Source organism: Daldinia loculata (genome assembly GCF_022478755.1).
Source record: "Daldinia loculata strain CBS 113971 unplaced genomic scaffold F4817scaffold_112, whole genome shotgun sequence".
Lineage (NCBI taxonomy): Eukaryota > Fungi > Ascomycota > Sordariomycetes > Xylariales > Hypoxylaceae > Daldinia > Daldinia loculata.
Genome location: NW_026054966.1, coordinates 37,241 through 64,350, shown reverse-complemented (window position 1 = coordinate 64,350; position 27,110 = coordinate 37,241). Strand labels below are relative to the sequence as shown.

General features: G+C 42.1%; 9 protein-coding genes across 9 annotated transcripts; 4 read left to right on the top strand and 5 right to left on the bottom strand.

Annotated features, from left to right (window-relative positions):
- Positions 1-2,527: 2,527 nt before the first annotated feature.
- Positions 2,528-3,556, bottom strand: F4817DRAFT_354539 (uncharacterized protein). Its single transcript, XM_049305537.1, has 2 exons — positions 3,259-3,556; positions 2,528-3,207 (listed from the first exon to the last, which is right to left on the bottom strand). The coding sequence occupies exons 1-2, from the start codon at positions 3,525-3,527 to the stop codon at positions 2,709-2,711; spliced, it is 768 nt and encodes a 255-aa protein (XP_049153625.1). The 5' UTR covers positions 3,528-3,556; the 3' UTR covers positions 2,528-2,708.
- Positions 3,557-5,387: 1,831 nt separating this feature from the next.
- Positions 5,388-6,290, bottom strand: F4817DRAFT_354537 (uncharacterized protein). The gene has a single exon (XM_049305536.1). It carries the CDS (start codon positions 6,151-6,153, stop codon positions 5,875-5,877), a length of 279 nt encoding a protein of 92 aa, XP_049153624.1. The 5' UTR covers positions 6,154-6,290; the 3' UTR covers positions 5,388-5,874.
- Positions 6,291-6,883: 593 nt separating this feature from the next.
- On the top strand, positions 6,884-8,374 carry F4817DRAFT_354535 (putative hydrolase, carbon-nitrogen family). The gene is made up of 2 exons (XM_049305535.1): positions 6,884-7,148; positions 7,316-8,374. The coding sequence occupies exons 1-2, from the start codon at positions 7,104-7,106 to the stop codon at positions 8,147-8,149; spliced, it is 879 nt and encodes a 292-aa protein (XP_049153623.1). The 5' UTR covers positions 6,884-7,103; the 3' UTR covers positions 8,150-8,374.
- A 280-nt stretch (positions 8,375-8,654) lies between these two features.
- F4817DRAFT_354532 (uncharacterized protein) lies at positions 8,655-12,514 on the top strand. Its single transcript, XM_049305534.1, has one exon. The coding sequence runs from the start codon at positions 9,153-9,155 to the stop codon at positions 12,384-12,386; it is 3,234 nt and encodes a 1,077-aa protein (XP_049153622.1). The 5' UTR covers positions 8,655-9,152; the 3' UTR covers positions 12,387-12,514.
- Positions 12,515-14,459: 1,945 nt separating this feature from the next.
- On the top strand, positions 14,460-16,021 carry F4817DRAFT_29015 (salicylate hydroxylase). Its single transcript, XM_049299657.1, has 3 exons — positions 14,460-14,743; positions 14,806-15,378; positions 15,439-16,021. The coding sequence occupies exons 1-3, from the start codon at positions 14,489-14,491 to the stop codon at positions 15,859-15,861; spliced, it is 1,251 nt and encodes a 416-aa protein (XP_049153621.1). The 5' UTR covers positions 14,460-14,488; the 3' UTR covers positions 15,862-16,021.
- A 568-nt stretch (positions 16,022-16,589) lies between these two features.
- Positions 16,590-17,114, bottom strand: F4817DRAFT_321380 (uncharacterized protein; the record flags this gene model as incomplete). Its single annotated transcript, XM_049301281.1, has 3 exons — positions 16,590-16,790; positions 16,841-16,951; positions 17,007-17,114. 3 exons carry the CDS (start codon positions 17,112-17,114, stop codon positions 16,590-16,592), a joined length of 420 nt encoding a protein of 139 aa, XP_049153620.1.
- Positions 17,115-17,561: 447 nt separating this feature from the next.
- Positions 17,562-19,029, bottom strand: F4817DRAFT_363530 (uncharacterized protein; the record flags this gene model as incomplete). The annotated part of the gene is made up of 3 exons (XM_049306653.1): positions 18,325-19,029; positions 18,047-18,269; positions 17,562-18,005 (listed from the first exon to the last, which is right to left on the bottom strand). The coding sequence occupies exons 1-3, from the start codon at positions 18,699-18,701 to the stop codon at positions 17,562-17,564; spliced, it is 1,044 nt and encodes a 347-aa protein (XP_049153619.1). The 5' UTR covers positions 18,702-19,029.
- Positions 19,030-23,573: 4,544 nt separating this feature from the next.
- F4817DRAFT_362712 (uncharacterized protein) lies at positions 23,574-25,079 on the top strand (the record flags this gene model as incomplete). The annotated part of the gene is made up of 3 exons (XM_049306560.1): positions 23,574-23,796; positions 23,849-24,368; positions 24,530-25,079. The coding sequence occupies 3 exons, from the start codon at positions 23,574-23,576 to the stop codon at positions 25,077-25,079; spliced, it is 1,293 nt and encodes a 430-aa protein (XP_049153618.1).
- Positions 24,917-26,785, bottom strand: F4817DRAFT_28941 (uncharacterized protein). The gene has a single exon (XM_049299655.1). The coding sequence runs from the start codon at positions 26,458-26,460 to the stop codon at positions 25,270-25,272; it is 1,191 nt and encodes a 396-aa protein (XP_049153617.1). The 5' UTR covers positions 26,461-26,785; the 3' UTR covers positions 24,917-25,269.
- Positions 26,786-27,110: the final 325 nt, after the last annotated feature.

Below are 27,110 nucleotides of genomic sequence, written 5' to 3'. Positions count from 1 at the left end.
TTTATTATTTTTTATTATTTTTTATTATTTTTTATTATTTTTTATTATTTTTTATTATTTTTTATTATTTTTTATTATTTTTTATTATTTTTTATATTATTTTTATTTTATTTTTAAATATTGGTTATTTTTTAAATTAATTATTTATAAAATTATTATTATTTTGGTTAATTATGTAAGCATATAATTGTAAAACTATATATAAAAGTTAAAAGTATTAAATAAATATATTTAATTAAAATATATTACTAATATAAAGATTAAAAGTAATATATTTAATTAATTAATTTTAAAGTATAAAAATTAAAAAAAATATATTTAATTAATTAATTTTAAAGTGTAAAAATTAAAAAAAATATACTTAATAAAAATATTTAAATAATATAAAAATAATACGAAATATAATTAATTAAATTTATAAATATTAAATTTTATTAATTTATCGGGATTTTATTAATAACTTTATTAATTTTTAGATATTTTTTACATAAATATATATAAATTTTTTATTAATTATTTAATATTTATTTATTAATTATTTTATTAATTACCTTATTAATTAAAAAAATTTAAATATAATATTTTTTTAAAAAAATTAAAATAAAAAAAATTAAATTAATTTAAAATATATTTTATAATATTTATTTTTTAATTTAAAAATATTTAAATAATATATTTTTAATAAATATTAATTTTATATATTTTATTATATTTTATTATTTAAAACAAAATTCAATATTTTATTTTTAATAATATAATATAAATAATTATTTTATTTAATAAAATATTAAATATTTTAAATAAATTAATTTTTTTTAATAATTAAATAAACTTTTAATTTAAATATATTTTATAATTATATATTTATATTATTTTTATATAAATTTAATTATAATTAAATATTAATTAATTTTTAATTTTTATTATTATTTAAAATTAATAATTTTATTTAATATATTAAAAATTATATAAATTTTTTTAATAAAATATTAATTATATAATTATATTATATAATTAAAATTATATTTAAACATATTATTTAAAAATTAATTTATATATATATAAATAAATATTTTTTTATTTAATAATTTTTTTACTTTTTTATTTAATTTAATATAATTAATTAAACCATTTTATTTAAATTATTTAATTATTTTTTACTTTTTATATTATATAATATATAATAATATTATTATTATTTTAATATTTTTTTTATTTAAAATAATTATAAATTTTTAATTTATTTTAAAATTTTATTATAAAAATTATAAATTAAAAAAATTAAAAAATTAAAAAAAAGTAAAAAAAAAAAACTTATCCGTTAAATTTTCCGAAAAAACCGTTTAAACTTTTAAATTTAAAAAACGGTTATTTTATATTAAAAAAAACTATTTTTTTAATATTTTTTAAATTATTTATTATTATTATTATTTTTAAATAAACAATTTAATTTTATTAAATTTTATTATTTATTTATTTATTTATTTTATTTTAATTTATAAATATAATTAAATAAATAAAAATAAACGTTATAAAATTTTATTAATAAAAAACGTATATTTTTTTAAAAAAAAATTTTAAAAATTAAAAATTAAAAATTAAAAATTAAAAATTAAAAATTAAAAATTAAAAATTAAAAACTATAATATAAATATATATTAATAAATTTATATAAAAAATTAAATATATATTAATATAATATATTATAATTTTATATATTTTATTTAAATTATTTTAATATTTTTTTTATTTTTTTATTTTTTTATTTTTTTTTAAAAAAAAATACGCAATATATTTTTTTCAGCAATAATATTACGTAATTAACCACTTTCGTAAACTTAGGCTATTGTGGCGCACCGTAGGGATGCCCTCATGTTATTGTCACAGGCTTTCTTTTTCGCAATAAAAAGTTCGTCTGTGCGCGGCCTTTCGGAGCTTTTTATTGGGTGCATCCTCCAAAATAACGGGTCTTACCAGATTCCCCACTTTCGAAGAAAAGTCAAAATACATACCTATCTTTTTTGGATAAAACGTGGGTTCGAATCCCACACGTGTTTTTTTTTTTTTTTTTTTTACACCTTTCTCCTGGGTGCCGAGCCTATCTTTTGGGTGCTGAGTCCAGGGTGCCGAGCCCTTCTCTTAGGTGCTGAGTCCAGGGTGCTGAGGGTGCTAAGTCCAGGGTGCTGAAGGTGCTGAGGGTGAGGGTGCCGAGCCCTTCTCCTGGCCTGGGTGCCGAGCCCTTCTCTTGGGTGCCGAGACGAGGGCGCTAAGGGTGAGGGTATTCAAAGAGTAATGGCAATAAATTCGGGCTATTGTGGCATCCCACAGGGGTGCCCTCTTGTACATGTAAATAGATATTCCCTACTTGGTAGATCTCCCACTTTCCTTACCTAATTGAATACAACCAATCAGACCACTCTATTCGAATTACCTTGTTATTTCCTACCTTTCGTATTACGTAATACACGGCAACACTGTTGCCACTCCAACACTTTAGAATTATTATAGAACTTAGGATTAGGTGTAATGCTACTGAATTGATCGTATAAATTGAGGCAATCTGAATTAATGGGAAATAACTAGATTGTCTGCTATTGCCTTTTTAAGGAGGCATATCTTCCCCAACCCTCTACAATTACTATGACGAAGCCAACATTTATGTTTATCAATTTTATAACCGTCACCCTCTCGCATTCATTCTTCAGCCGTTAAATCGTCCAGAAACATACCAAGCACACGATAAATGAGCTTAAAATCCGCCATGGATGCCCAAAACCACCGCTTGAAGGTACAGACGACGACTGCGTATGTGTTGAGGTTATAGCAAGCGTCTCAATTGGCCCACTCGTTGGTTCCAATGTATCCATTGGAATAACAGTAAGTGTAGAGGCGGTGGTAGCTGATGTTGACGTTGCTACAGTGCTCGAAGTCCTTCCACTGACGGAATGAGTTGTAACTGTCGAGGTAGAACTCTTATCTGTAGTAGCGAGCGTGATTCCCATGATTGACTCATAATTTGTCATGATCTCCGTTGGGAAATCCTTTAGATCGGTCTCTTGCCACTCAACGGTTATCTGGCCGTGCTCTATCCACATATCAGAAAGTGTGGTATAGATGTCCGTCGTAGTAATGTTCGGCAAGAGAAGAAAGGCCATGGGCGTAGTAACGGTAGAGGTACAAAAATACCCGGACATGTCGGAGAACCCGCTACAACTACCTATTAGATACGCTATCACTCAAGAATTAGAGCACCTGAACCTTTGACAACATCCTCCAGTCCAGAGAGTTCTTCCATCATTCACGTTGTAGTCGGATCTTGCGATGCTCATATAATTTGGACACACACCGGGGCTAAGGGTTTGTAGTTGGTCGGTATACTGGCTTGGCACACATTTCGAGAAGGACGGATCGACCCATCCCCTTGTGGGAGATAGGGTACTCGAATGAAAGGGATTATTGTCGATATATACCGCGAACCTAGTCAAGCACCACGATGGCGCTGTGAATATAGTAGTAAGTGCTTGCATTATGGTTTATTCCTAATATTGGATTTTTCTCCTAGATGTTCTTCATAAGTAGTAAATGAGAAGGTATGAGAGTGAGGGTCTTTCTATATAAATATAAACAAATAAGACGCTTACGTGGACGTACACATTGTGCCTTCCCTGATTGAGATCTTGACTCATTACGTGTACCTTCCAGCTGTGATACTGCTACGTGAATGTGGATACTTGAGTCACGTAACATGAGTTGTTTGACTAACGTACCCAGGTACCTGATATAACCTCATAAACATGTAAGGCAGTTGCCAAGAGTCCTCGAAGTAGCATAAGATATTTTTTTTTGCATCATCCTATGAGAGCTTTTCTCTTCCTCTTTACAACATCATTTTAGAAGGTGCCAAGCTTCAGTCCCAACACCGTCATATTAAGTACACCACAACGGTTCTTAATCATCATCACAGCAACCCCAACATACATAACCTTACCCAGACGGGTAGAGAAATCAACTAAACACATATCACCTTTGCGTTTGCGAGGACATCATTATCGGCAACCAAAAGACGAAGAGGTCTTCAGCAAGAAACGTATTTCGCTCCTCTAAATCTATCATATCCAAGATGGATCATCAAGCCTACTTCCCGTTCTTTTCGCGCCTTTCGCAGGAGATTCAAGACGAAATTTGGACCCTAGCCCTCGAAACGCGACCACCTACGGCTTACTTCCTTGGAATTGAAGAGATAAAAGATCCGAGAGAGGAGGATTCAGGTACAGAGGTTGATCACTCAAAAATCATATTCAAACGCCTCTGTCCGTCACATAAGTTCCCTTCCACGTTACCTCCTTGGAACGATATAGATACGCTGTTGCAAACCTGCCAAGGATCACGGGCGGCAGTGACCCGCTATCGCCAAAGACACCAGCATACTCGCCTCTTGGAATTAGCCGTTTCCCGGACGCAGTTCATGGGGCCCAACGATACCGTAATGGGCTCAACCCAATACAACCCCGCCACAGAGGGTTTCCCTGGTGTCAGACTCGACGCTTCATCAGATCTCGTCATTCTAGATGCTTATTGGAGCCGCATGGTCCTGCGTCATAGTCATCGTTACGTATTCCTCAAACAAGCAGGAGTCCGCTATGTCGCTATACCAATGAACAGGCCAACTTTATCCTATCTTGACTACGTCACAGAAGTGCTAAGAGCCTTTCCGGATATGTTGGTGTTGTACATTGTGGTTGATCCTTCACAGCTTGAAGCAGTCAAGATGAGCTGGCGGTATGACCGCAGTGTTGCGGCTGTAGGACTTCAGTATTTCGCAGAAGAGAACTACGACACCGGTTATGGTGCAAAAGCATCCATCGGTCCGGGTCCCAAAAGATTCTACTGCTTTGGTAGAGAATACTTCGAGATATCGCCTGTACAGTTGACAACACTAGGAGGGATATCGGGTTTACTACTCCACCTGGAGCTCGTATTAGATTTTGAAGATTTGTTCAGGAAAAGGATCATGACATGGCGAAAAGAAGCATAGTTTCATATAGTGCCGTGGCAGGCTTGGGGGATTGGAGGTAGCTATAGCAATTAATACTACCGCAGCAAATATAAATCAATGGTAGTGTAACAATGATTTCTTATTGACAATATGTCAAACATATAAGCCCTGGTTGCATGCTTGCAATCGGCGGCGTCGCCATTTTAGATTGCGACACAATATCATGTTAGAAATTGAAATTGATGACAAAGGTTAGATAAAGGAGGCAAGTTATCAGGTTTATAGCAGGTTACTACACTGCAACCTAATTAAGACTAGCAATGCGGTACATGCTAATAGAGAATTTGTTTTATTGGGTACTCGTATCAGCAGCTTCTACTGAAAAATGAGTAAACGTATTTGAGCAGAATATGGCTTCATTTATCATAACCTATACGATTAAAAATCACCGATTCTCATCGCTACCCCTTTCCAGTGTATTCTAAAGCCGAGGCTCGCTTGTTACTACTAGCAATGTCAACCCCTAATACAAGAGAAACACCCCCCTCTTTCGAGTCCCTTCGTAGTGCTGGGAATCACGCGCGTTTTGTCCGTGATATGTCTCGCCTCTTTTGGACTTTGAACGGGCCTCTAGAAACTTCAGTCTGGGTTCTAGAGGGTGAGTATAGCCCGGATCTAGGTTGAGAAGCTTACTTCCGACAGACTCTTGCGGGCACTAGCTGGCATCCGATATCGCAGCTGCCAATCACTTAGCCGGGGGTCTCATCTATCACGGTACGGGTTTACCAACTTGGTAAATGGGAGGATGACTGGTTCGAGTACCATGAGCGTCATGCGGATCCCGATGATCCAGAGTGCGTCTATGGGTCACTTCCGGATTATAACCCGGTGATTCGATATTTCTGAATTAGCTTCGTACAAGCAGATTTATCGACTTCATCGTATGTTCCGCCCCAATAGCGACAGTTAATTTCGCCGGGTTTGATAGGCGATGTACGGACTACACTACGGGTATGCTGGGGCTTAGGAGGGCCCGTTCTAAGGGTCGCGGTACCGGTGCCTTGCCACATCACAGGTGAACACACACCGGTAGTGGTGGTGGTAGCTGCGGAAAAGGAGAGGAATAAGATGAAAGGTAGAGAAAATATCAACATCATTGTGACTGAAGCTGTTTATTTATAATAGCTAGTAGAATCGAGAATGGAACTGAAAGTTTCGGTGATATCCTAGATTAAGGGTTAATACTTTTACATATGAAAATGCTAGGCAGAAATTGAGTCTCCTAGAAGGCAACAGCCCGAATTCAGGTTTAATGTAATCGAATAAGATGTATGTTGGCGGCGCCGTACTCACCTTTTAGCCTCATGATAAAGGCTTGGTTGGTTGGTTGGTTGGTATATTTAACGCCGGGGCGAGGGGGAAGGACCAGCCCTCGCAAACCTCCCTAGGGGTATGCGGCGTGCAGAGCTATCTAAAAACTAATATACAAAGTATCTGTCTATGTACATACTGTGTTGTTGGTCTTTTAATATCCTGCAAATCTAACCTTAAAAGGCACACATGATGATGTTCCAGCCGCTCCCGTTGGCTCCTCCGGGTGAGCTCGTGTTCGGTGTAAAATTGGTGTTCGGGGGCCGCCTACTGAGGCGCCGTTGGTTCGCTTCTAAGCCATTCTGTATCACACTTTCGGGGGTGTGAGGTCTATCCTAGCCGTAGACACCGTCCCATTGCGGTTCGGCTGTCGGGCATGATAAAGGCTTGGCATATTGTAATGGATAGTATCATCTTATTTCGGGGACGAAACCGGGTGTTTTTTAACAGGGGGGTATTCAAAAAAAGTAGCTCCTAGAAAACTAATTCTTGAAATAGTAACTATCAAATGGACAGGCCGAAGAGATAGATGCGTACGTGTGAGAAGTGTATGAATAGTTATATTAGGTATTTATTCATATAACGTGGTGATTACATAACATCTCGGTACTTTAATCTTCTAGTTACATATGACGGAAGGTGGTTTATCTCCATCTTTCATAAAACGCTAATTGAATGCACTCGGAAACCTAAACCTGCAACACTAATAACTCTAGGCGAATTATAAAAGCTGAAGATGGCTCCGGTTCACAAAGTAGCTCTCATACAGCTGCATCCTAAGGTGTGCTATCCTTCCTATATAAGCAGTCTTGATGAGATTTGTCGGGAGTTGAAATGAACCCCGTATAGAGGATGAGTATAAATGTCTCAGATAAGAGTTGTCATAACTGGGCTGCGTTATACTTGTACGAATTTTTGATAAGACCTTAATTGCTTACTCTTTTATAGCCACTCGTTCCCGCAGAGAACTTTGCCAAGGCTGAGTCGTTCATCAAAGATGCTGCTAAGGAAGGATGCAGTTTAGCTGTTCTACCCGAGTACCACCTTACCTCCTGGGTTCCGGATGAGCCAAATTTTAAGGATTCGTGCGCAGACTCAGCATTGTACTTGAACAAGTACCAGCAGCTAGCCAAAGAGCTGAGTATCTGCATCGTGCCTGGTACGATCGTTGAGTTGGAAGGCGGGGCTCTGCACAATATCGCATACTTTATATCTTCAAATGGAGAGATACTCGGGCGATACCAGAAGAAAAATCTCTGGCATCCGGAACGTCGTCATCTAGTATCGTCAGCTAAGCAACCGCATGAGGCTTTCGACACGCCGTTAGGACGTGTGGGGTTGTTGATTTGCTGGGATATCGCGTTCCCAGAGGCGTTCCGGGAGCTAATCTCAGACGGTGCGCAAATCATCTGCGTCCCTACGTTTTGGAGTATGAAGGATGTTTCAGATGAGGGATATGCCCTCAATCCTGATGGTGAGGCGCTGTTCTTGAACAGCACTGTGATTAGTCGGGCATTTGAGAACACCTGCGCGGTCGTGTTTGCGAATGCGGGGGGACCGCCGGAAAAGGGGGAGAAAACTAGCTTCGCGGGGTTGAGTCAAGTCAGCGTTCCCCATATTGGTTCCCTTGGGAAGATGGGCCGGTCCGAAGGGATGTCAATTGTGGATCTGGACATGAATGTTCTGAAGATTGCAGAAGACAACTACAAAGTAAGAGAGGACATGAAGGGAGAAGGTTGGCATTATGCATATACGCAAATTAAGGACGGGAGCAAACTGTAAAGATGTAGTTGAAATAACTACAGTTAGGTAGGTACCTTACTTATGGCGGCTATTTTATTGAATTATTTGATAGGTTTATGAAGTAAATTCTGATAGAACTTGTTAAAGGTTTGTTGGCGGCTCGTTTGGCAAGGTAACTCGGATGAATATCAATTGAGCGGTAATCGGAGTTATGATCTATTCAACCTACAATGACATCTGAATGCTAAATGATGTTGCCATCAATCGAGTTTTTTTATTCGAGTCGCCATTCGCTTGTACTGATCCAAAGGAAGAATTCTAGAACCAAGACCCCTACTCACACCACTGTCGGACCGGGAATCGATAAGGCATGTTTAGCTCATTAGCAGTTGCCGGGTTCAATTACGGCATCTCAATGGTGGAATATGGCATGCGTTTATGCGCTAAGCTAATTAAAGCTTAGATCTGTATTGCGTGATCGTCTTGTACAAAGACGAATCGCGCATTCTCGCAATCTAAATGCGATTTAACAAATTATTCGCGCCATCTTTTCCCTCGACACCCGCATGTTCGCCGCCCGGTTTCACCACCGAGAACCGCTGGTTGGCGAAGAAGCGAAAATGGGTTCAGGAAAAGTATGGAGCGTCTTTGGCGTGGAGGTAGGTTAAGCCTTTACTTTTTCCCGGGGGAACTTTTAGAAGTAATAAAACCGCATCGTCTCCTTTTCGAAGCCGTCTCTTTTTTTTTGTGCTGGTCGTGAGGCTATCTGGTACCCTACGCCAAGTATTCATCGTGCTCTTTCATTGAGAAGGAGAGTGGTCATTCCTGGCTTTGATCAGTCATACCTGGTGTTTGTCTGATTACCCATTCGAATTATAAGCCTCTTTATAAACCTTCCATTCTCTTGGAGCTTTCCCGATCTTAGTCAAATCGTGACGGTTTTGCCTGGTCTAATTTACTGTACCCTCGCCTCCAGGAGGAATTTGCAAATTCCTATTCCTACAAATTCTGGCTTCCAAAAAGCCCGAGAGAACCCGTTATAATGCAGTTGAAGCAGACCGAAGGTAGTGGTGGCCCTTTGGCAGATCAAGTAACCATGCCGGAATCTAAAACCTCCCGCGCCGAGTTCACCCGGCAGTCGTCGACTCTGCCTTTCGGTCAACCCGTATCCTTGTCTTCGATATCCGGCCCTACATATGTCACCGGCCAACTGCTCGTTCAACAAATTGCCTACACCTTGTCCGATAAGATCTTCTCATACTCCCCTGAGACATTTGACCTCGATGTTGCCGTGAAGGATTGGGCTCAGAATGGAGAGAAGAACATTCATGGATATCCTACTACTGTCTTGCCTCTTCAGACTCGTTCCGGCGCTGGCGCTTTTGCCCTTGGTTATATCTTCTCGAAAGACTTCGATTTAAGCAAGAGAAATATTCCCCAAACTCTGTTGGCACCATCGCTTAGTTTGCGCCACCTCCGTTCGGCCTTAGACCAGTTAGCTTTACTGTATGGAGTTGCGAGCCCCTTCGTAGCCCATGTAGCCGCTACCGATTATGCTGCTGATGCAGGTCTTGTTGCGGAATATGGCACTGCTCTGCAACTTTCCGAAGAGCTCGGACTGGGTCTTATATCAAGTGGTTCCGCATATGAGGCACAGCACATCTCGCTCTTTGCTACGTTGATGGCTAAGATCTTACCTACTATTCATGTTTACGATGGTGTTCGTACATCCCGCGAGACATTGAGAGTTATCGATGCCTTGAGCCGAACCGGTACCGCCGAGATCTTTAAGAAGATCTCTAAGACAGCTGAAGCCTTGAACAACCGCCTCGACAATGCTGGTAAAGTTTTAGAACTCCTCCAGGCTTTCAACGATGAGCTCGGCACTGATTACGAGCCGTTCGAATATGTCGGCCACGACGCCGCCGAAACTGTCTATGTTGTTTTCGGTAGCGTCGAAGCTCAACTTGCCAAGCAGGTCGTGCCCAAGTTGGCTGCCGATGGAATTAAGGTGGGAGCCGTTGTCGTCAGAATTTACAGGCCCTTCATCGAAGAGGCCTTTATCAAGGCGCTCCCCGCTTCTACCGTACATGTCGCAGTTCTGGGACAAGTCCCGAACGAACCCGCCGTGTCCGACGCTTCAGTCCAATCTATCTTGTATTCGGATGTCTTGACCGCAGTTTCATTTTCAAGTAAATGGGACTCGACTCCCGTTGTTACAGATGTGAAGTATCCAGCATCGCATGCGTTTACCCCGTCCAGCTTTGCCGCTGCAGTTACTCAGGCTACACTTAAGAATCCGGTCTCCAGTATCCAGTTGCCGCAGCTCGAGTCTGTAGAACAGTACATATTTTGGGATACCGATGATTCGGCTGCCCTCGTTGCCCCAACTGTCGTTGGCAGCCTTTTGTCGCAAGATTCCACTACTAATGTCTATTTCAACGAATCCCACGATAATTTAGTGCAAGGTGGCGTTGTTCGATCTGATCTAAGAACCTCTAAAATCACAATCGATGCACCTTTCGCAGCTGAAGACGCCGACGTCGTCCTGGTGGGCGACGAGAAGTTACTGAAGGAGGTTGCTGCGTCTCAAAGCGTTAAGGATAATGGCAAGTTGATCCTAAGGTTGCCCAACTTCAAGGATGAAGACGTCGAAAAGCGGATACCCTCTACTATCCGCAAGGATGTTCATGCGAGGGACATCTCACTTTACATACTGGACTCTTCTTCGTCTCCGGCTTTCGAGACCGATTCCAATGCTGCCAGACTACTAGTTGAGCTTGCTTTCCTCAAGATCGCAAAACCCGACCTTAAACAAGAAATTCTAGAGAAGTTGGCTACGCTTGAAGCTAATCTTCCTACTCTAGAAGAATGTCTTGATGCTTTAGACAAGTCTCTCAAACACCTCGAAGTTCCAGAATCGTGGGCTGAGAACGCCAATGACGTAACGCAAAATCTCCCCCGGGTTTTGAAGACAAATAGCTTTGCTACGTTTGATAAGCAGGAGTCGGAGCAGGATCTACAGCTTAGCAGCTGGGAGTCTGCTGCGAAGGGTCTCGTTTTCAAAGAGGCATATAATACCGACATTACTCTACGTCCGGACTTAACTGTCCAGACATACACGATTCACGTCAAAGAGAATCGCAGGCTTACACCTGGAACTTATGATCGGAATATATTCCATATTGAATTCGACCTAGGAAACTCGGGTCTTACCTACAAAATTGGAGAGGCTCTTGGAGTACATGCAGACAATGATGCCGATCTAGTCCGCGAGTTCATCGAGTCCTACGGCTTGAGTGCAGATGACCTTGTCCAGGTACCTTCCAGGGATGACCCTAGTGTTCTGGAGACAAGGACCGTTTATCAATCGCTGGTGCAGAACATCGACATTTTTGGCAAGCCTCCTAAGCGATTTTACGAATCCTTGGCCGAATTTGCTACCGACGAGCTCGAGAAAAAGAAATTGGCCTCTCTTGGTACTCCAGAAGGCGCCGAAGAGTTCAAACGGCGAACAGAGGTCGACACCAGCACTTTTGCCGACGTACTTGATGAGTTCAAATCTGCTCACCCTAGCTTTCCAGAGCTTGTTCGTTTAGTTGGGCCTTTAAAGCGTCGCGAGTACTCGATCGCCTCTGCCCAAGCAGTAACCCCGAACGCAGTCGCCCTCATGATTGTAGTCGTGGACTGGGTTGACTCTAAAGGCCGGACACGTTACGGCCAAGCGACCCGCTATCTCAGTCGTCTTCCTGTCGGAGCCGCCGTTACTGCATCTGTCAAGCCCTCTGTTATGAAGCTTCCAGTACGTGACGATGCGCCCCTCATTATGGCCGGTCTCGGTACTGGACTTGCTCCCTTTAGAGCATTCGTGCAATATCGCGCAATGCAAAAAGCTCAGGGCAAGGATATCGGCGCAATTCTCCTATATCTTGGTTCGCGTCATCAGCGCGAGGAGTATCTCTATGGTGAGGAATGGGAGGCATATCTTGACGCTGGTGTTATCACCCTTCTTGGCGCTGCCTTCTCTCGTGACCAGCCCCAGAAGATCTACATTCAAGACCGCATGCGCCAGACTATTAACGACATCATCAAGGCATACATAGAACAGGAAGGCTCCTTCTACCTATGTGGTCCCACATGGCCCGTTCCCGATGTCACCGACGTACTTAAGGAGGCTATTGCTGCCGAGGCTAAGATGAGCGGAAAGAAGGTAGATTCGACGAAGGAAATCGACCGCCTTAAGGAGGATGGGCGTTATGTGCTCGAGGTTTATTAGACGGTGCTTTTAAGTAGATTTACTTTCTCTACGAGCGATCTTCATTTACATTACGACCTTAGATTTTACATATCTATAGACCACGAGCTTTTTGACAATATCACTCACTTTCTAGTGACTCTTCCAAATATTGGTTGGCTATGTTGAGTAGTGACATTTTCACAGGCTTAGAATTCATCTAACCTGGATTTTACTAACCTACCTACCCCCACACAGCTTACCGGGTGCAATCTCGGCATTGGGGTATTATCAAGTATGACATCTGCACAAAGTGCATTTATCACCAACCCCCACTGAATCCCCAACGCTCGTAAGTGTAATGGGAGCCAATTAATCATTTGATCATAAGGTAAAGAGCCACCCTTTGTGGAGAGATGGAGTGTAAGCTTACGCTGACCTAGGCCCCACGGAATTATAATAGTAAATTTGGGCACGGAAATACGGAGCTCCTGACCGGCCATTGTCCTAACACTTTCTAGTGTCCACGCTGTACGACCCGAGCCTCGAGTTAGGTTGTCTCCAAGAGATCCGTAGAATCCGTGGTACACAGAGTCTTAGAAAGGGGATAACTACCTATCAACTCAATCCCACCTGTGTAACTTTGCTCTATGTACTCCCACAGGCCGGTCTCAGACACTTGAATCCTTCATATCTTAGGAAACGTAGATGATAGTGGATGAGTGAGGGAATGGGTCCCAGGAAACCCCGATATCTGTCACTCCAGAGACTTTACCAGGAACTCCAAGACCATAATACCAATATATTGTGATGAATTATATATTATTCAAGATGCCACGAAGCTAAGCCAACTATATGCTCATTTTCCATATAGTTAAAGGTGACAAGCAGCTTCTTAATATAAGGTGTATCTTCGTGCTACTGGTGAACAGATATGGACCAAGGATAGGTAATTCTAGATTATCAAAGGCAAAGTTCAATAATCTAGAGAAAACGACTAGTGCAATCTTCTCTCCCTTCCGCCTTTGGACTTGGGAACTGTAGAGTTACACTAGGATTGGCATTAAATTGATCACTAGAATACACGTCGGAAGCATTAAACAGGAGCTGAGGTCTCCTGCGGAGTATAACTTTCACTTCAACTGATCAAGTTATTACGAAGTAATCGAGTATAATAATGACGATATATGATATCATAAAAACAGCGAGAAAAGAGCGTGTACTGATGATGAGATGATATTTTAGTTCTTGATCAGGGGAGAGCCTTCACTAGAAGATGTTTATACGACATCACATATTACCCTATAAGGACTTGGTAACCCTGTACCTGTTTAGCGTCTATTCCTATCTCGCCTCCCGGGACAACACCACCACGCCATAATCATAGCAGGCAAGGTATTGAATAGCAAAGAGGCGGTACATCCGTGACAAAAAACCACGGAGCAGACCATCATCGCAGCTGAAATATATAGAGACGTAAGAGTTTTAAAAACGATACTCTAAGGGAAAAAAGCAAAAAGGTATAATGTCTCATAACATTATTTATTCATAACGTTATATACTGAGTGCTTACGCTTAAGCATATATTAAAAACAGTGGCAACTGACCCATCTCATCCTAATCAGGTGAATTACTTATAAAACCTATGGTAATAAGTTTTCGGAGCCGAGAATACCATACCTTTGCTCCGCGATAATGACTGCCCGGATACTTGTTGCCAGATGACGGCCACTTTAGGAAATTATGTATGAAGATCAAGCTTTAGATCCATGAATCACATTAGTATCATACTATCATATTTTCCTAATTCCATCTATAATTACGTAGGCACGCGCATGTCCTGTTGTGTAACAAGGTCAGCAAATTATCCCCATCTAGGATGTCAACGTCACCAATAAGCGCAAAGGGTTGGTATCTAAATTTTCTGTTTATCCAATTAGTGGCACCGCAATATGTAGCTCGTATGCATACAGAGACTCACGAGGTAACCTTCTCGAGGATACAGAGCCAACAGCAATAGTTAAATGGGGGAATATTTGCCCCTAACCGGCATATAACAACTTAGTCCCCAGCTTACTTATAGGAGTAAAGATGAAAAATTAAAAACTCCAAATCACCAGAAATCATTCTTTATACAATTTAATATGCCGGACTCTCCTATTCGAGTTGCTATAATCGGAGGCGGTCTCGCCGGAATGACTCTAGCCGCAGGTCTCACCAAAATTCCACAACTTGATGTTCAAGTATATGAAGCCGCAGCAGATATTGCAGGAAGTCATGGCGGTTCCTACATCTTTAATAGTACCATTCAGAGAAGTCTCGAGCGAGTCATTCCTTCGGCACAGGAGCTCTTGCATAGAGCTGGTGCTGTCCCTAACGAGTCATCTCGATTCATCTTGGTGAGTAAAACCATTGGTACCTAACTGATAGTTCTTGAAGGTTAACGGTTATAAACACTCAGGGTTCGGGTCCAGATATGGGCACTGTTATTTTCGACAACTGGGCTACTAAGTTACCCCCAGTGAGTTTCCGTCGCGCTCGGCTATTGCGTGAAATTATTACCCAGGTACCCGATGATAGGATCCACGCCAGTAAGAAACTAATTGCAATTGCCTCTAACGATCACGGCGTTGAAGTTGCCTTCGAAGATGGTACAAAGGGACAGTTCGACGCAGTTATTGGCGCGGACGGAATATTTGGCAATGTTCGAAAGTATGTCCTAGGAGATACGGTAGCCGACAAATACGCAGCTGAGCCATCCGGCTTTTGGGATATCAGAGTCATACAACCCTACGAGAAAGCAAAAGCTCTACTCGGTGAGGAAATCTTCAAGTTGGATCGCCAATACGTATGGATTGGTGATGGCTCGTGTATTTTACACGACGTCCTGGAAGATCGAACTTTAGTGCAGTGCATGATATGCAGCGGGGAGGCAGAATCTCCAAAAGACAGAAGATACCATATTACTAGAGAGTACTTGATGGAAACATTCAGTAATTGGAATGATAACCCTGTTGCCAAGGGTATGATAGACGTAAGTTATATAATAGCGTTAGCAACTCTCTCGCATGAATCAAAGTTAACGACTTGGTAGCTCGTACTAGACTGCGAAAAGCCATATGGCTATTCGCAGTGGGAGCATAGGGAGACACCTACTTACTCGAATGGGCGTGTCTGCATCATCGGAGACGCAGCTCACGCAACGAGCTCGTTTCATGGGTTCGGAGCTGGGACATCAATCGAAGATACCATGGTTCTGAAGGCACTATTTCATAATATATCGTCGCCTGACGAAATTGAAGCTGCGTTCAAAGCGTTTGATAGCGTTAGGCGGGCTAGGTCGCAAAGGGTTGTCAATTCCAGCAGAGAAATCGGAGACATCTCCCTTGAGCGCCACTCCGAGGCGGACAAGTTCAGACGAGCACTTGCTCCTAAGTTTGGGTTTATCGATGCCATCGATTATGAGGAACATGAGAAGGAAGCGGTAAACAAGATGAAGGAAATCCTAACTTCTTAACTGGATAACCAGTATGGTTAGGTACCTACATAGGGTAGTACAAAAGGGAAAGGGGCACAAGTCTTGGCAACTATCGGAATGGAACTCAAAGCCAACATTTTCAACAAGTTGGGTAGATCACACAACTGTAGTCAACAACTGCTTCTGTTTAATTTCTCCAAATACTATGACAGTTCATCAATTTATCGTGACTCTTATATCTAGCACATTTTTTTCTATCACATTTAGCGACAAAGGAAAGCTCGCGAAACCGCCATTAAGCCAGGTACATTACCAAATATTTTAACAAGCATGTATATATAAGTCGAACTACCTTTTAGCGGTGCAGTGGTATGTTCGACAGATACCTATAGTTTTGACTATCACTAGGATCTGATAGGTACCTGGTAGCTAGAATCAGACCAAGACGCGAAAGGGGCTATAAAAGTGGGTCGAATAGGGGTCCGAATGGCCTCGTTCTAGTTGACAGCTAAAATAATCAAAACAATTTAATAAGTTTAGATTAGCTCACTTAATAACTACCTGGGTACCCAATTTAACCTAGCTAGTAGCCAAGTACCTGGTTATTCCTTATTTTTCGATCTTTCAACAGGAGTGGCTCCAGAGCCCTGAACAGTGCTCGCCGTTGAGTCTAGTCCAGATGCCCGGGCAGACGTATATGCCTGCTCTTCGTCTTCAGGTTTTTCCCGGGGCCTATTCCAATGAACCATGAAGTGGTTTGACTTCCCTCATGGTAAAGCCAGAGGATGTTTGCCTTCATGGGTTGGCGATGGTGCTGTTGTCAACTTTCCGATACCACCTAGGATTCGTTCTAATGAGAACACAATCGTAAACGTCACGATGAACGATACGATAATAGCGACGACGAATCCTAGTAGCCCCATCTGCAGAATAAGCACGTTTTGATCAGGCGGGATCGCAAAAATAGCCTAGATCGTGGTAAGTTGGAATGGTAAACGTATTGTTGAAGGGAAATCACCGTTATTAGACCTAGAGGCAAATAGCCGATAGTCAAATATGTCAACTTTTGAATGGTCGTGTTCTGGTAGATTGAGTTTCTGCTATCTTGCAAGGACCAGATAGTGGAGAGCTATATCTGGATGAGAATCTTTGCATAGCCGGTAAATATAAGCATTGAGACTTACATAGTCTTTGTAACGAGAGTTTAGGTCGACAATTTGATTAAACCTCGCATTTAACGCGACGAGCTGGCCCAAGTTTCTTGCGAAATCCCCTAGGGAGTCTTGACACATTTTTTCAAGTACTTCACCCCTTTTCCCGGACCCTATGACAAACGCGTCAGTACCTTAGGCAGATAGGCAAAAATACTAACATGGTACTGTACTCTTACACGTTGTGGACAGCTGAACTTGCGAATAGGGTTGCATTTCGGGGTCCGAATTTTGATAAACCATGAAAAGCATGAGCGGCTGAAAATATTCCTTGCAAGGTAGGGGTAAAAATATTTACTCTCCAATCGTTTTCAAAGCCATTATCATCGTGGGGGTGGAACTGCATTCACCGGTAGACTTGGCTTGCAGGAATTGATTTGTAACTGAATGCGGCTCTGGAAAACGGTGCTTGGAACCTCCCAGAAGGTTAATTGTCTTTAGAGAGTGAGACTTGATTGATATAGTATCCTAAACCAACCCATAACCACTTGCGCGCAACAAATCAGAACAAGGGGTTGATACATTTACTCAGCCCTTCTTGGCGTACGCACGAGCATCAGCCGTCTCCTTCTCCCTCTTGCTTAGTATCCAAGCCATCCCAGCCCCGGGTCCTCCGATTGCTGTGACAGTCACAAGCGTCAAAAAGGGGTTGTTGCCAGGAGTCCTTCCGTCGACTACCTTGTTCAAGGTGGAGGCGTACTTTCCAAGAATGATAACGGAAATATTGAAGAATAGGTATCCATACTGGATGAAGTGGTGGGCCGATTCAGCGATCTGAGTTGGGCTACCACGTTGTACAAGGCTGGGGTTTGGGATGTAGAGTGTAAGTAAGCTAAGTTCTGGGGACTGAAGCGTGAACAGAACAACGGCCCAGTGAAATATGGCGCTAGAAATGCCAACAATATAGTAAGAAAGAACCACTGGACTCAAGAAGATAGTACCAATTCTGGCTATGAGATTGCTGACGAGATCCTGGAACGGTCCTACGACGAGCGGACTCAAAAATACGATACAGTGCCGTACGCAACTTGCGTGAGGGAAGCACCAAGGACATATGGTGTTACAACGACAGGAACGAGAAGAACTTGCAGTATGGCCGTGAAAGGAAGTGCCTGCGCTTGGTCGACAGGTAGACTGGGGCTGTTCGGGAGCCGGTGTTTGATATACAAGCGGGTGAAGGTAGATACAGCTGAAGCTACGCCGAAGAAACCCCATAACATCTGCCAGAATACAGAGCTAGATCTCATAGTCAGTAATCACACATACAGACAACATGTGAGTTGAGCTTTACTATCTAAGAGGTCCGGTCTTTCTATTGCGTCGATCCTCAGCAACGGCGAGAAGGCTCGGAACGGAGAGCGCAAAAAGCAAGTCGACAAGAAGCAGATACCCCTCAAGGTGGGGATTCTCGGCAAGATTCAGCAATGATTGGAAGAAGGTTACGAGAATAACGAGAGGATGGTCGAGAGGGAAGATGCCCGTCCAGACGTTTTTCACGGGAGTGCCGCTCGGAAAGTAACCTCGCCAAGATACTATAATATACTGAACGAGAGATCCTTGGATTAGCATTGTACCCCATTGGAGTAGAAAGCCAACGATAGCTAGAGGTATCAAGATGCTATTGATGTCGGGTAACCCCGAGGCTGAAGCGTGGCTCGAATGTGCCATGATATCCCAGGAGAACAAAACTCAGTTGATGTTAGAGAAGGAATAGTCGAGAATGATGAGAAGTTGGAACAAGGCATAGCTGTGTGGGAACATTGTTGAATTTATGGTAAATCCCCCCACGGTGACTGAAAGACATGGCTATCTCCTATATCCATTGAAGCTCGCGTCTCGTGAAACGCGGTTCATCCGCGTGGTCACGCTCTTCTTGATTAGCTCAAGTTCTTTTGCAGAGAAGCTGTTGGTTAGATGGAGATTTAAACATTGGAATTATTATTCCTTAATTCGGCAGTCGTAGATGCTGATCCTAGTTAGATCGAATGTCAATCCGCTTTCCGATCTCATTAACCATCCAAAGGCGCTTGCTAACTCCGATACGCATTGGCCCATTTAATAAGAAGCTGCCGAGCTGGAGCCACAAAGTTGGAATCATTGCCCTCTTTAGCAACTATTCGTAGGTATGTTCTGACTCTTACCGAAACCGCGAGGGGTTGTCGAATAGAAGAAAGGTTCTTAAAGAGAGTTATAATAGTAAACTGCAAGAAAGTGGAAGTTTGATTTCCTTTCCGGCCAATTTTGTGATATATGGTTTTTAGTATACTACTAGCGAAGTAATCACTATAAAATTTTATCAAAACGGCCGCTCGCAAGCTCGCGGGCCGTTTTTACGTAATCCTTATCATTTACCTTATCAATTACCTTATCAATTTCCAGAGTTTGGACGTATAATTCCTTCGGAAAGATAAATCTGCTTTCCTCAGTTCTACTCTCTAAAGTCTTGCTTATGGAGTTTTGGAAGTAGAAAACACCGAAATATGTATTAAGCGAAGTCAGATATCATAAGGAGTAGGTACTGTGTAGCTGCAAGATAGGTATTTTCTAGTTCCCGGCATTAAATTGAAATTCTCCTATCAGGCTATGTGATTCCTAAAAGTAACAAAGTATCTAAATGTTGATCATCGTGGTGTGATTTTAGACCAATATTACCGTGGCCGATTCCGTAGCTGATTCCGAGTCGTTCTAGTACTGACCCGGATGCCGGATCAGAGGGGTACAACGCGTAGTGCAACTGTTTTTCTTTCAGGCAAAAAAGAACTAGTAGGATAATTATAGGCAAAAGTTACTATGACTTGAATTTCATCTCTTATATTATAGTATTAAACTAATAAACATCTCTTATTCTTAACGTTTGGTGAAATGAGTGATGGAGGGACTGTTACCAGATATAGTACTCGGTACTTTAGCGAAAACGTGTATATACGCCTGGCTACTCCCCTCACTCATGAAAAGGCTCAATCAGTCAACTAAGATATTTTCCACGGAACGCTACAGAGCTATCAATTCTTCGATATAGTTGGATGTAGAAACAATCCGATTTCGGTTGGCTTGCCTTACCTCACCAAGTAACCATGATAGTGACAACTTGCCTGAAGGAACCGAGTGAAATATGACAGGAACGAAAGGCTCAAGAATAAATTAAACACACCTATCAATAGCAACCACGTCGTATTCGACACTGGTGATTTTAAAGAGTTGAGCTAGTTTTTTTTAGGCCAACTACAACTCCGGATGGCGGTCTAAGATAACTAAAACCAGACTTAAAAGCACTGCTCCAAGCAAAGCAACGATTAAAAACCGCCACATTGTCAAACGGTACGCGATCCTTGGGTTGATTGGCTGATTGAAATCTGCAAGTTATCTAGTTTCAGATTCGCCAGTGCTCTAGAAAAGCTCGGGCAGCATTGACTAGCTTCAACTCAATAGCTCAGGCGGATTTCAGCTGCGTAACGCTTCCACGTCAGCTTATGATAAATCCGGTTTAATATCTCATCCTTATGGCAACCCGTACACGGAAATCTAGCGGTGAACATCTTCTAGCTTTAGTTGGTGGACTTCGAAAACAATGGGTTTTAATAATTGTGTTGCAAGCGTTTACTTCTAACAAACGACGATGAGTTTGTTAAGTAGCTCTCTAGTGTCTGGTTTATATATAAAGCATTAAGGGGATTTTATAACCCATTCCACACTGGTGGGATATTGAGGATGCCGTATTTCTGCAAGAAGTGAACGTATTTTTCGCTAAAGTAGAGGAACAGTCAACTGGTCTAGTATGTAGGTGAATTTTGAACCTATAACCACCTATGTAAATCTGTATATAATCCCCCATCAAGCACTCTGGACTATTGTTCGTTTGCAATCTTAGTATATCAGATAAATATGCTCATCATCGTATAATCTTTTAGAACTTTTTTAATTTCTACTTCACTTACATACTATATTGGATGAGTAAGGCTTCGTGTCTGCTAAGACCTGCCAGCCGCGCGGTTATAGATAATATCCCGATAACGTCATGTTACCAGTAGATCTTTAGTTCAGCTCACTGGCTCTCCTTTCTATTGCTGGTCATTGGATGTTCTGATAGCGTCGAAGTATCAAACCTGCTTTTTTCCAGTTGACTCTCCCTGAAAATGTAACTTTATCCTATCGTCGAAGAATTGTCTCCAAATTCTACTTTGCGGTGGCAAATACTTAAGGCACTAACCTTAGATTAGGTACTTTTATGAGTTCGCCGGCGTTTCGAGCTGTGTGTAAAAGCTGGCGGGAGCCGTGCGTACCTAGGTACCTCTTAAGGTTGTACGTCAACACGCTATTCGGAAAGGCTATTATTAGAAACATTTCAAAATCACCTCCGAGGCTCTATGGTTGGGGGAAGGTTCAAGATACTTATGTTAACTTGTCGCCTTAACAAAAGCACTTTTAAACAAAAGGTATTCTCGAGCGCATATGATGATTTGATATAACGCTATTTCATATTGCCCATCAAGATTTAAAAGAGATATTTTATAGTTTACTACATTGTAAGCGATAGATTGTGAAGACATCGTGACTAGTCCTTCCTTGGTTAGAATCATAGCGGGACCCTTGCTATAGCCCATTCCGGCCCCACGGTTTGGGAGCGCATACTCTACTTTCGGCCCCGCAAAGGATCGCGAAACATTGTTTAGACCATTACAAGCACGTCATATTAATGGAAGTGTTGGTGGAAGTAGCAGGTTTCAATATTAGCCGCTAGGTAGTTCACCCTGTATTAGGATTCAAAAGCCTGTTAAGAAATGCTTCTAGATTGGAATTGATGGAAGGATGTCGTAAAGCCTGCGCTAGTCGAGCTCACGTCAGTCAACGTACCCCGCCTTCGGGCATAGAAAACTGAACGATATAGGTATGAAAATGCTCTTTTCTTTTCTTCCCGGAAATATATCGTATGAGGCATCAAAAAGCTGCCCGAATATGCGTCAACACAACATGTTACTGAGCCGCTCTCTCGAAAAAAGTAAGAAGTAATAATTCAAGACACGTGGGCTAGCGGACTGACATAAGACGAAAAGCCATGTGGATGTGATTTAGGACGTGATTGATAATGTAAGGCGTTGCGTGGTTCGGTGCCTCGCAGTCTCACATAAGTTATGTGATGCGAGAGTTAATAATTGGCTCGCATCCACGCGCCCAATCTACGAGTCTATGAGATGGCTGCTCTTTTTAAGGCAAATGATTGTTACACGGAACGTGGCAGTTGGTTGTTTCGATACGAGTACTCTGACAATCCCAAAGTTGCCCCGGTCCTACAGCCCAAACGCTAACCCAGGATGGTAAAGCCTACTTTCCGGATTCGCTCTAGCGCCCTTTAGGCTTAACTTTCAAAATAAAATAAAATAATTGATTTTTAATTGATTACTAATCAATGACGGATCGATTATAGATTAATTCGAAATTAATTAAATTATTTTTTATTTTTTATTTTTAAAATTTTTTTTTCCAAGTACGACGGATTACACAGACCAGGTCACGTGCTGATAGGTAGATAGCAGATTAGATAACTTAATACGTGAAGCTATTCGCACTTCGCACCACACATATTTATACCTATACACATGCAATCATTCGGCCTTAGCTAATTACCCCTTGTTTCGTGATTATTTCGTTGATAAATTTCTTATGTTTTGACAATTGAATGAGTTGAATTGAATCGTTAGATTAGTCGAGTGTGGGACTCTTGAATTTAACCAATTAAATCTAATCAATTAGTTGTGGCCCGTATCTTACTATATTAAGTTAGCGTTTGGGCTGTAGGACCAGGGTAACTTTGGGATTGTCTGTAGACTCTTTCGATACGACCTTCCATGCATGCCATCTACCCTAGCTACCTCCTGGGTACCTAATCGACTTTGACTATGCAGGACTTTAGTCGAGATCTTTCGAGATTTGCTCTAGTCGTCTCCATCACTAGCACAGACCATGCTTCATCGACTCCTCGGGACGACTAAAACAATTATACCTTACCGATGGTATAACTCCTCCACCGAAGTTAGTTCCGTACCTGGGGGCATCAGAATAGGCCTAGCCAATATGATGACTTGGTGATGCTGACCCATCTCATACAACCTATCAGCTCAGATCTTGGCAGTCCAGTAAACACGCAGGGCGAGTAGGCTTTTATAAAAAGACACAGCCTGCTTACGGGTGCTACGTGATGTCACCCTACCATTTCTCAGCTGGCCTATAGTGCTGAGTCGAGCAGTTCCGGTTCGACAAACTTCTTACCCACTTACCACGTTGATTCGCATGCATGTCAGCCCGTCGGCCACGCATTCTGTCTGAGGGGCTGCCGCGCCGAGTAGATGAATTGATTGAACCTAACTAATGTATAGATAGAGTTCTTACCCACTCGTTCGCGGCCATGTGTCGGCTTGGGAGGACTTCCTTCTTTATAACCATTATTTGCTGCTCCGACAGCAATCTCCCGTTTTCACTTCGCTCTGGCCTTAGGACGACTCGAGCGATGTGGGAGGGGTTGTCCGGCGGGAAAATAAGAATTTAATGGCGGTCCTCTCATTGATAACCTCGGCCGAGCTGGATACGTCCCTTGACGTGCCCGCCCTCAATCCGCCGAATAATATCACATCAAACTTTGACGATCCGCCAAATAAGAACTACATTGCCCAAGCCGTAATACCAACATGCTTGGCTCTCACAACTATAGCCGTCCTTCTCCGGATATGTCATAGGCTGTTCTATGTCAAGAAAATTGGGTTTCCTGATGGTAAGTTCCTCACCAACTAGATTTTATTACTTATTCTAACATTCAGTTCTAGTATTAATGTTAATATCTCTTGGCTGCTATATCGTAGGCGCATACCTAAATTACCAGCTAGTAGAGAACCCTGGCGCCTTCGTTCATCAATGGGATGTCCTACTAAAGGACATGTCGGATATCCTCTTTCCCCTCTTCCTCAGTGGTAGTTTCTACATCGGAGCTGTCCTAACAATAAAAGCGGCGATACTTCTGGATTGGATCCGTATACTCATTCCGTACGGCGTGCGGAATAACTTCTTCTGGCTCTGTTATGGCGTGCTGGGCGCGAATGTCATATTCTACATCGTAACTCTCTTCCTCATGAACTTCGCCTGCGTTCCCATTGAGAAAAATTGGAACCCCCTATTCGTCGGTGGCTCCTGTCCGGTCAACAGGAAGGCCCTCAACATCACATCAGCTGTGCTGAATCTTTGCTCGGATATTTCAATTCTGCTTCTGCCGCAGCACGTCATCTGGCGCCTAGACATGTCAACAAAAAGAAGAGTCGGCGTCTCTGTTATCTTTGCTATAGGTGTTTTGTATGTGCGAATAGTTATATCTTCTACACTTCTATATTTTCATTTGTATTTTTACTTTATATTTCTTAATGTTAAGCTAGGCTTACCTTTTCAACTATCCTTTTTTCTAGCACGTCTGAATTTGGTGGCCGACAAAACGCTAATATTTCGCAATATTATAGCTGCTGTGCTTCAGCAGGGTTACGCCTTCGTGTGATACTCAACTATTCTAGGTCAGATGATATAATTTACCACACGGCGCCTGTCATGCTCTGGGCTCTGGCCGAGATGACTTGCATGTTCCTTATTTTTGGTACTCCAAGTGCGGCCAAGATCCTGTCGGAGATTCATTTTCTTGACCGGTTTACTTCATCACCACGATCGCTTGGAGATCGACTGACTCGACGCTCGGGCTCCAGAGCCGGTATACCGTCATGGCCTGGCTCAGATATGACAAATAACCCACAAGCGAATTCATCACACGCATACTATCGCAGGATAAACAATTTTAGCCGCGGCGTAGTTCTAACGACGATAGGCTCTCAGGGCAATATGCGTTCCGATTCTATAGAACACCTCAAGGACCATGTAGTAATACAACCCCCTGAGCGCGGAAAGATAATACGGACTACACATTTCGAGACGCACGAGGAATATGGCGATTTTGAGCGCGACCTAGCTCTATGCGATGGATATGATCGCCAACATCCCTGGGCAAGGGACCGTATCTAGAAATACGGTTCTTTCATATAGATTAATACATGTTTTAATCTTTATACAATGCTATTCCGTAATGGACCAGGACATAGGATCAGGAAGAGATTAACGCAATCACGTCCATATATAGCAGGCTATACTCTAACTAACTCGCTGATCTTGAAATGCTAACTAAGACCTTCTGGAAGAGTGTAACCGCTGCAATCTAGGCTTTCACTTTAGTAGCGTCTATACCAGTCCCCGTCTTGGTATCACTACTCACATCCCACTTCGAATACAAGTCCTGAGGGAGCATCTTCTTCGGGGTCGAGAGTTTCGACAGAATCAACTTGCGTTCCCTCGCGTCATACCTAAGCGTCACACTCTCGTTGCAATCCTTCACGATATTGACAATTTTACGGATCAATGCAGCCAATTTTCTCAAATGTCTTTGGTTATCCTGTTCCCATCTCTTGATTTGAGCAGTGACATCTTCCACCGTCGGGACCTGGAACACTCCACGCTGATGATAAGCTCGTACTAGCCTAGGGGTCTGTGACACCCAGAGTTGTGGTGCGACCTCTCGAATCTCGAGGGGCTTGTGGGACACGCGAGTTTTGATTTCAAGCGTCGAGTTGAGAGGCACTGCTTGGCCATCTTGTTGGACAACTAGCTTCGATCCTTTGGTAGCATTCCCCGCATTGCTGTTCGTCGGCGACAAAGAGAGTGATTCGAATACGCTTGTCAAATCAACAGGCGACTGCTCTTTACTGGTAGAAGACGACGACGGGCCCGTCTTGGTATCCACATATCCGTCTGTCTCATGGCGGACGATGATGCTCAGTCCTCCAAAGCGGTACGAGATGATTCTATGGTGTCCAGTACTACCAACGATCTTGTTAGTTGTACAGGCCTTTTCAAATTCGTGCCCGAAACCCCTAAACTCATTAGGGCCGATGAACTCATGGGTGGCGGTTTCATCGCGGCTGAATATCGCAGTATTCTTGTTAACCTCGATGTTGATAGTGAACTCCTCGAGTCCGTTTCTCGAAGCAGTAGGATCAATAAATGTCAGAAGTTTGCGTATATTATTTCGATCAGTCACGACGTCGACGGATTGGATGTCAAAGGATGGGTCCGTTATATAGAGAGCACGGAATAGGGGTTCGAGTGGACTGTCGGGGTGACGAGCCGCATTTTGGGCAATATAGATAAGGCCAGTGTCCTTTTTTAGCCTCTGAGGAACCTTTGGCGCAGACCAGAGTGCTGGGCTACCAGGGACAGCTATGGTGGGTTTAGGTGATTCAATCCAATTGTATGAAGACAGGTATTTGACATCAGTGATAGATGCAGTAGGAGGAGCATCAAGACCCTGGAGATCTGAAGGAGAAATCTTTGCGATAACTTTAGACGACATTGTTCGATATGGTATTGGTAATTGAAACAATTAGGTAGAAGCCTTAAGGTAGATTGAATGAATGGAATATTATTATGAGAAGGAGGAATATAATATAACCCCGCTATTTTGACGATAATAAAAACACGCTGCCTGCTCAGCCTGCCTAAGGTTCATATGTACCTCCTATGGCTGCCTCACAGGCCTCAGAAATATATGCGGTCGCACAGCATAGCGTGCCTTCCTTCCATTCTTTCAAACGGTCACATTAATGCATACGATTTGTTTCTGAGGCCCAATTAATAAACCATATGATGCGGGGAACTACCTATGCCGGTAGCCGTCACTTCCATGACATGCCGTAAGCCTATTCTCATACAGAAAGTGCTATCACCGACGGCATGGGGGGCCTCCTATGTCAAGGTTTAACTATGAAATGGTGAAACATGTTGGTTCAATAAACAATGCAGGCTTTAAGAAGTTACAGTTTAGCTGGATACTTGTTGGCTTTCGGCCATTTTTATCAAATTCACCCTTGTTAATTGCAGCGTTAGGCATTTTACCAACATTTACGGAGTGTAAAGATCAGTCATCAAGGCTTTTCAAATAATAAGTTTCTATAAATTGAACATTCACAAGAAAGGCAGATAAATATAACATTCAAGTTACTG

Excerpts from the sequence above, each read along its gene's own strand:
- F4817DRAFT_29015 (XM_049299657.1), top strand. The coding sequence starts at position 14,489 with ATGCCGGACTCTCCTATTCGAGTTGCTATAATCGGAGGCGGTCTCGCC. Across the intron at positions 14,744-14,805 it reads AGTCATCTCGATTCATCTTG|GGTTCGGGTCCAGATATGGG; the intron begins GTGAGTAAAACC and ends ATAAACACTCAG. Across the intron at positions 15,379-15,438 it reads TTGCCAAGGGTATGATAGAC|CTCGTACTAGACTGCGAAAA; the intron begins GTAAGTTATATA and ends ACGACTTGGTAG.
- F4817DRAFT_354532 (XM_049305534.1), top strand. The coding sequence starts at position 9,153 with ATGCAGTTGAAGCAGACCGAAGGTAGTGGTGGCCCTTTGGCAGATCAA.
- F4817DRAFT_354535 (XM_049305535.1), top strand. The coding sequence starts at position 7,104 with ATGGCTCCGGTTCACAAAGTAGCTCTCATACAGCTGCATCCTAAG. Across the intron at positions 7,149-7,315 it reads TCATACAGCTGCATCCTAAG|CCACTCGTTCCCGCAGAGAA; the intron begins GTGTGCTATCCT and ends ACTCTTTTATAG.
- F4817DRAFT_354539 (XM_049305537.1), bottom strand. The coding sequence starts at position 3,527 with ATGCAAGCACTTACTACTATATTCACAGCGCCATCGTGGTGCTTGACT. Across the intron at positions 3,208-3,258 it reads ACTGGAGGATGTTGTCAAAG|CGGGTTCTCCGACATGTCCG; the intron begins GTTCAGGTGCTC and ends AGGTAGTTGTAG.
- F4817DRAFT_28941 (XM_049299655.1), bottom strand. The coding sequence starts at position 26,460 with ATGTCGTCTAAAGTTATCGCAAAGATTTCTCCTTCAGATCTCCAGGGT.
- F4817DRAFT_354537 (XM_049305536.1), bottom strand. The coding sequence starts at position 6,153 with ATGATGTTGATATTTTCTCTACCTTTCATCTTATTCCTCTCCTTTTCC.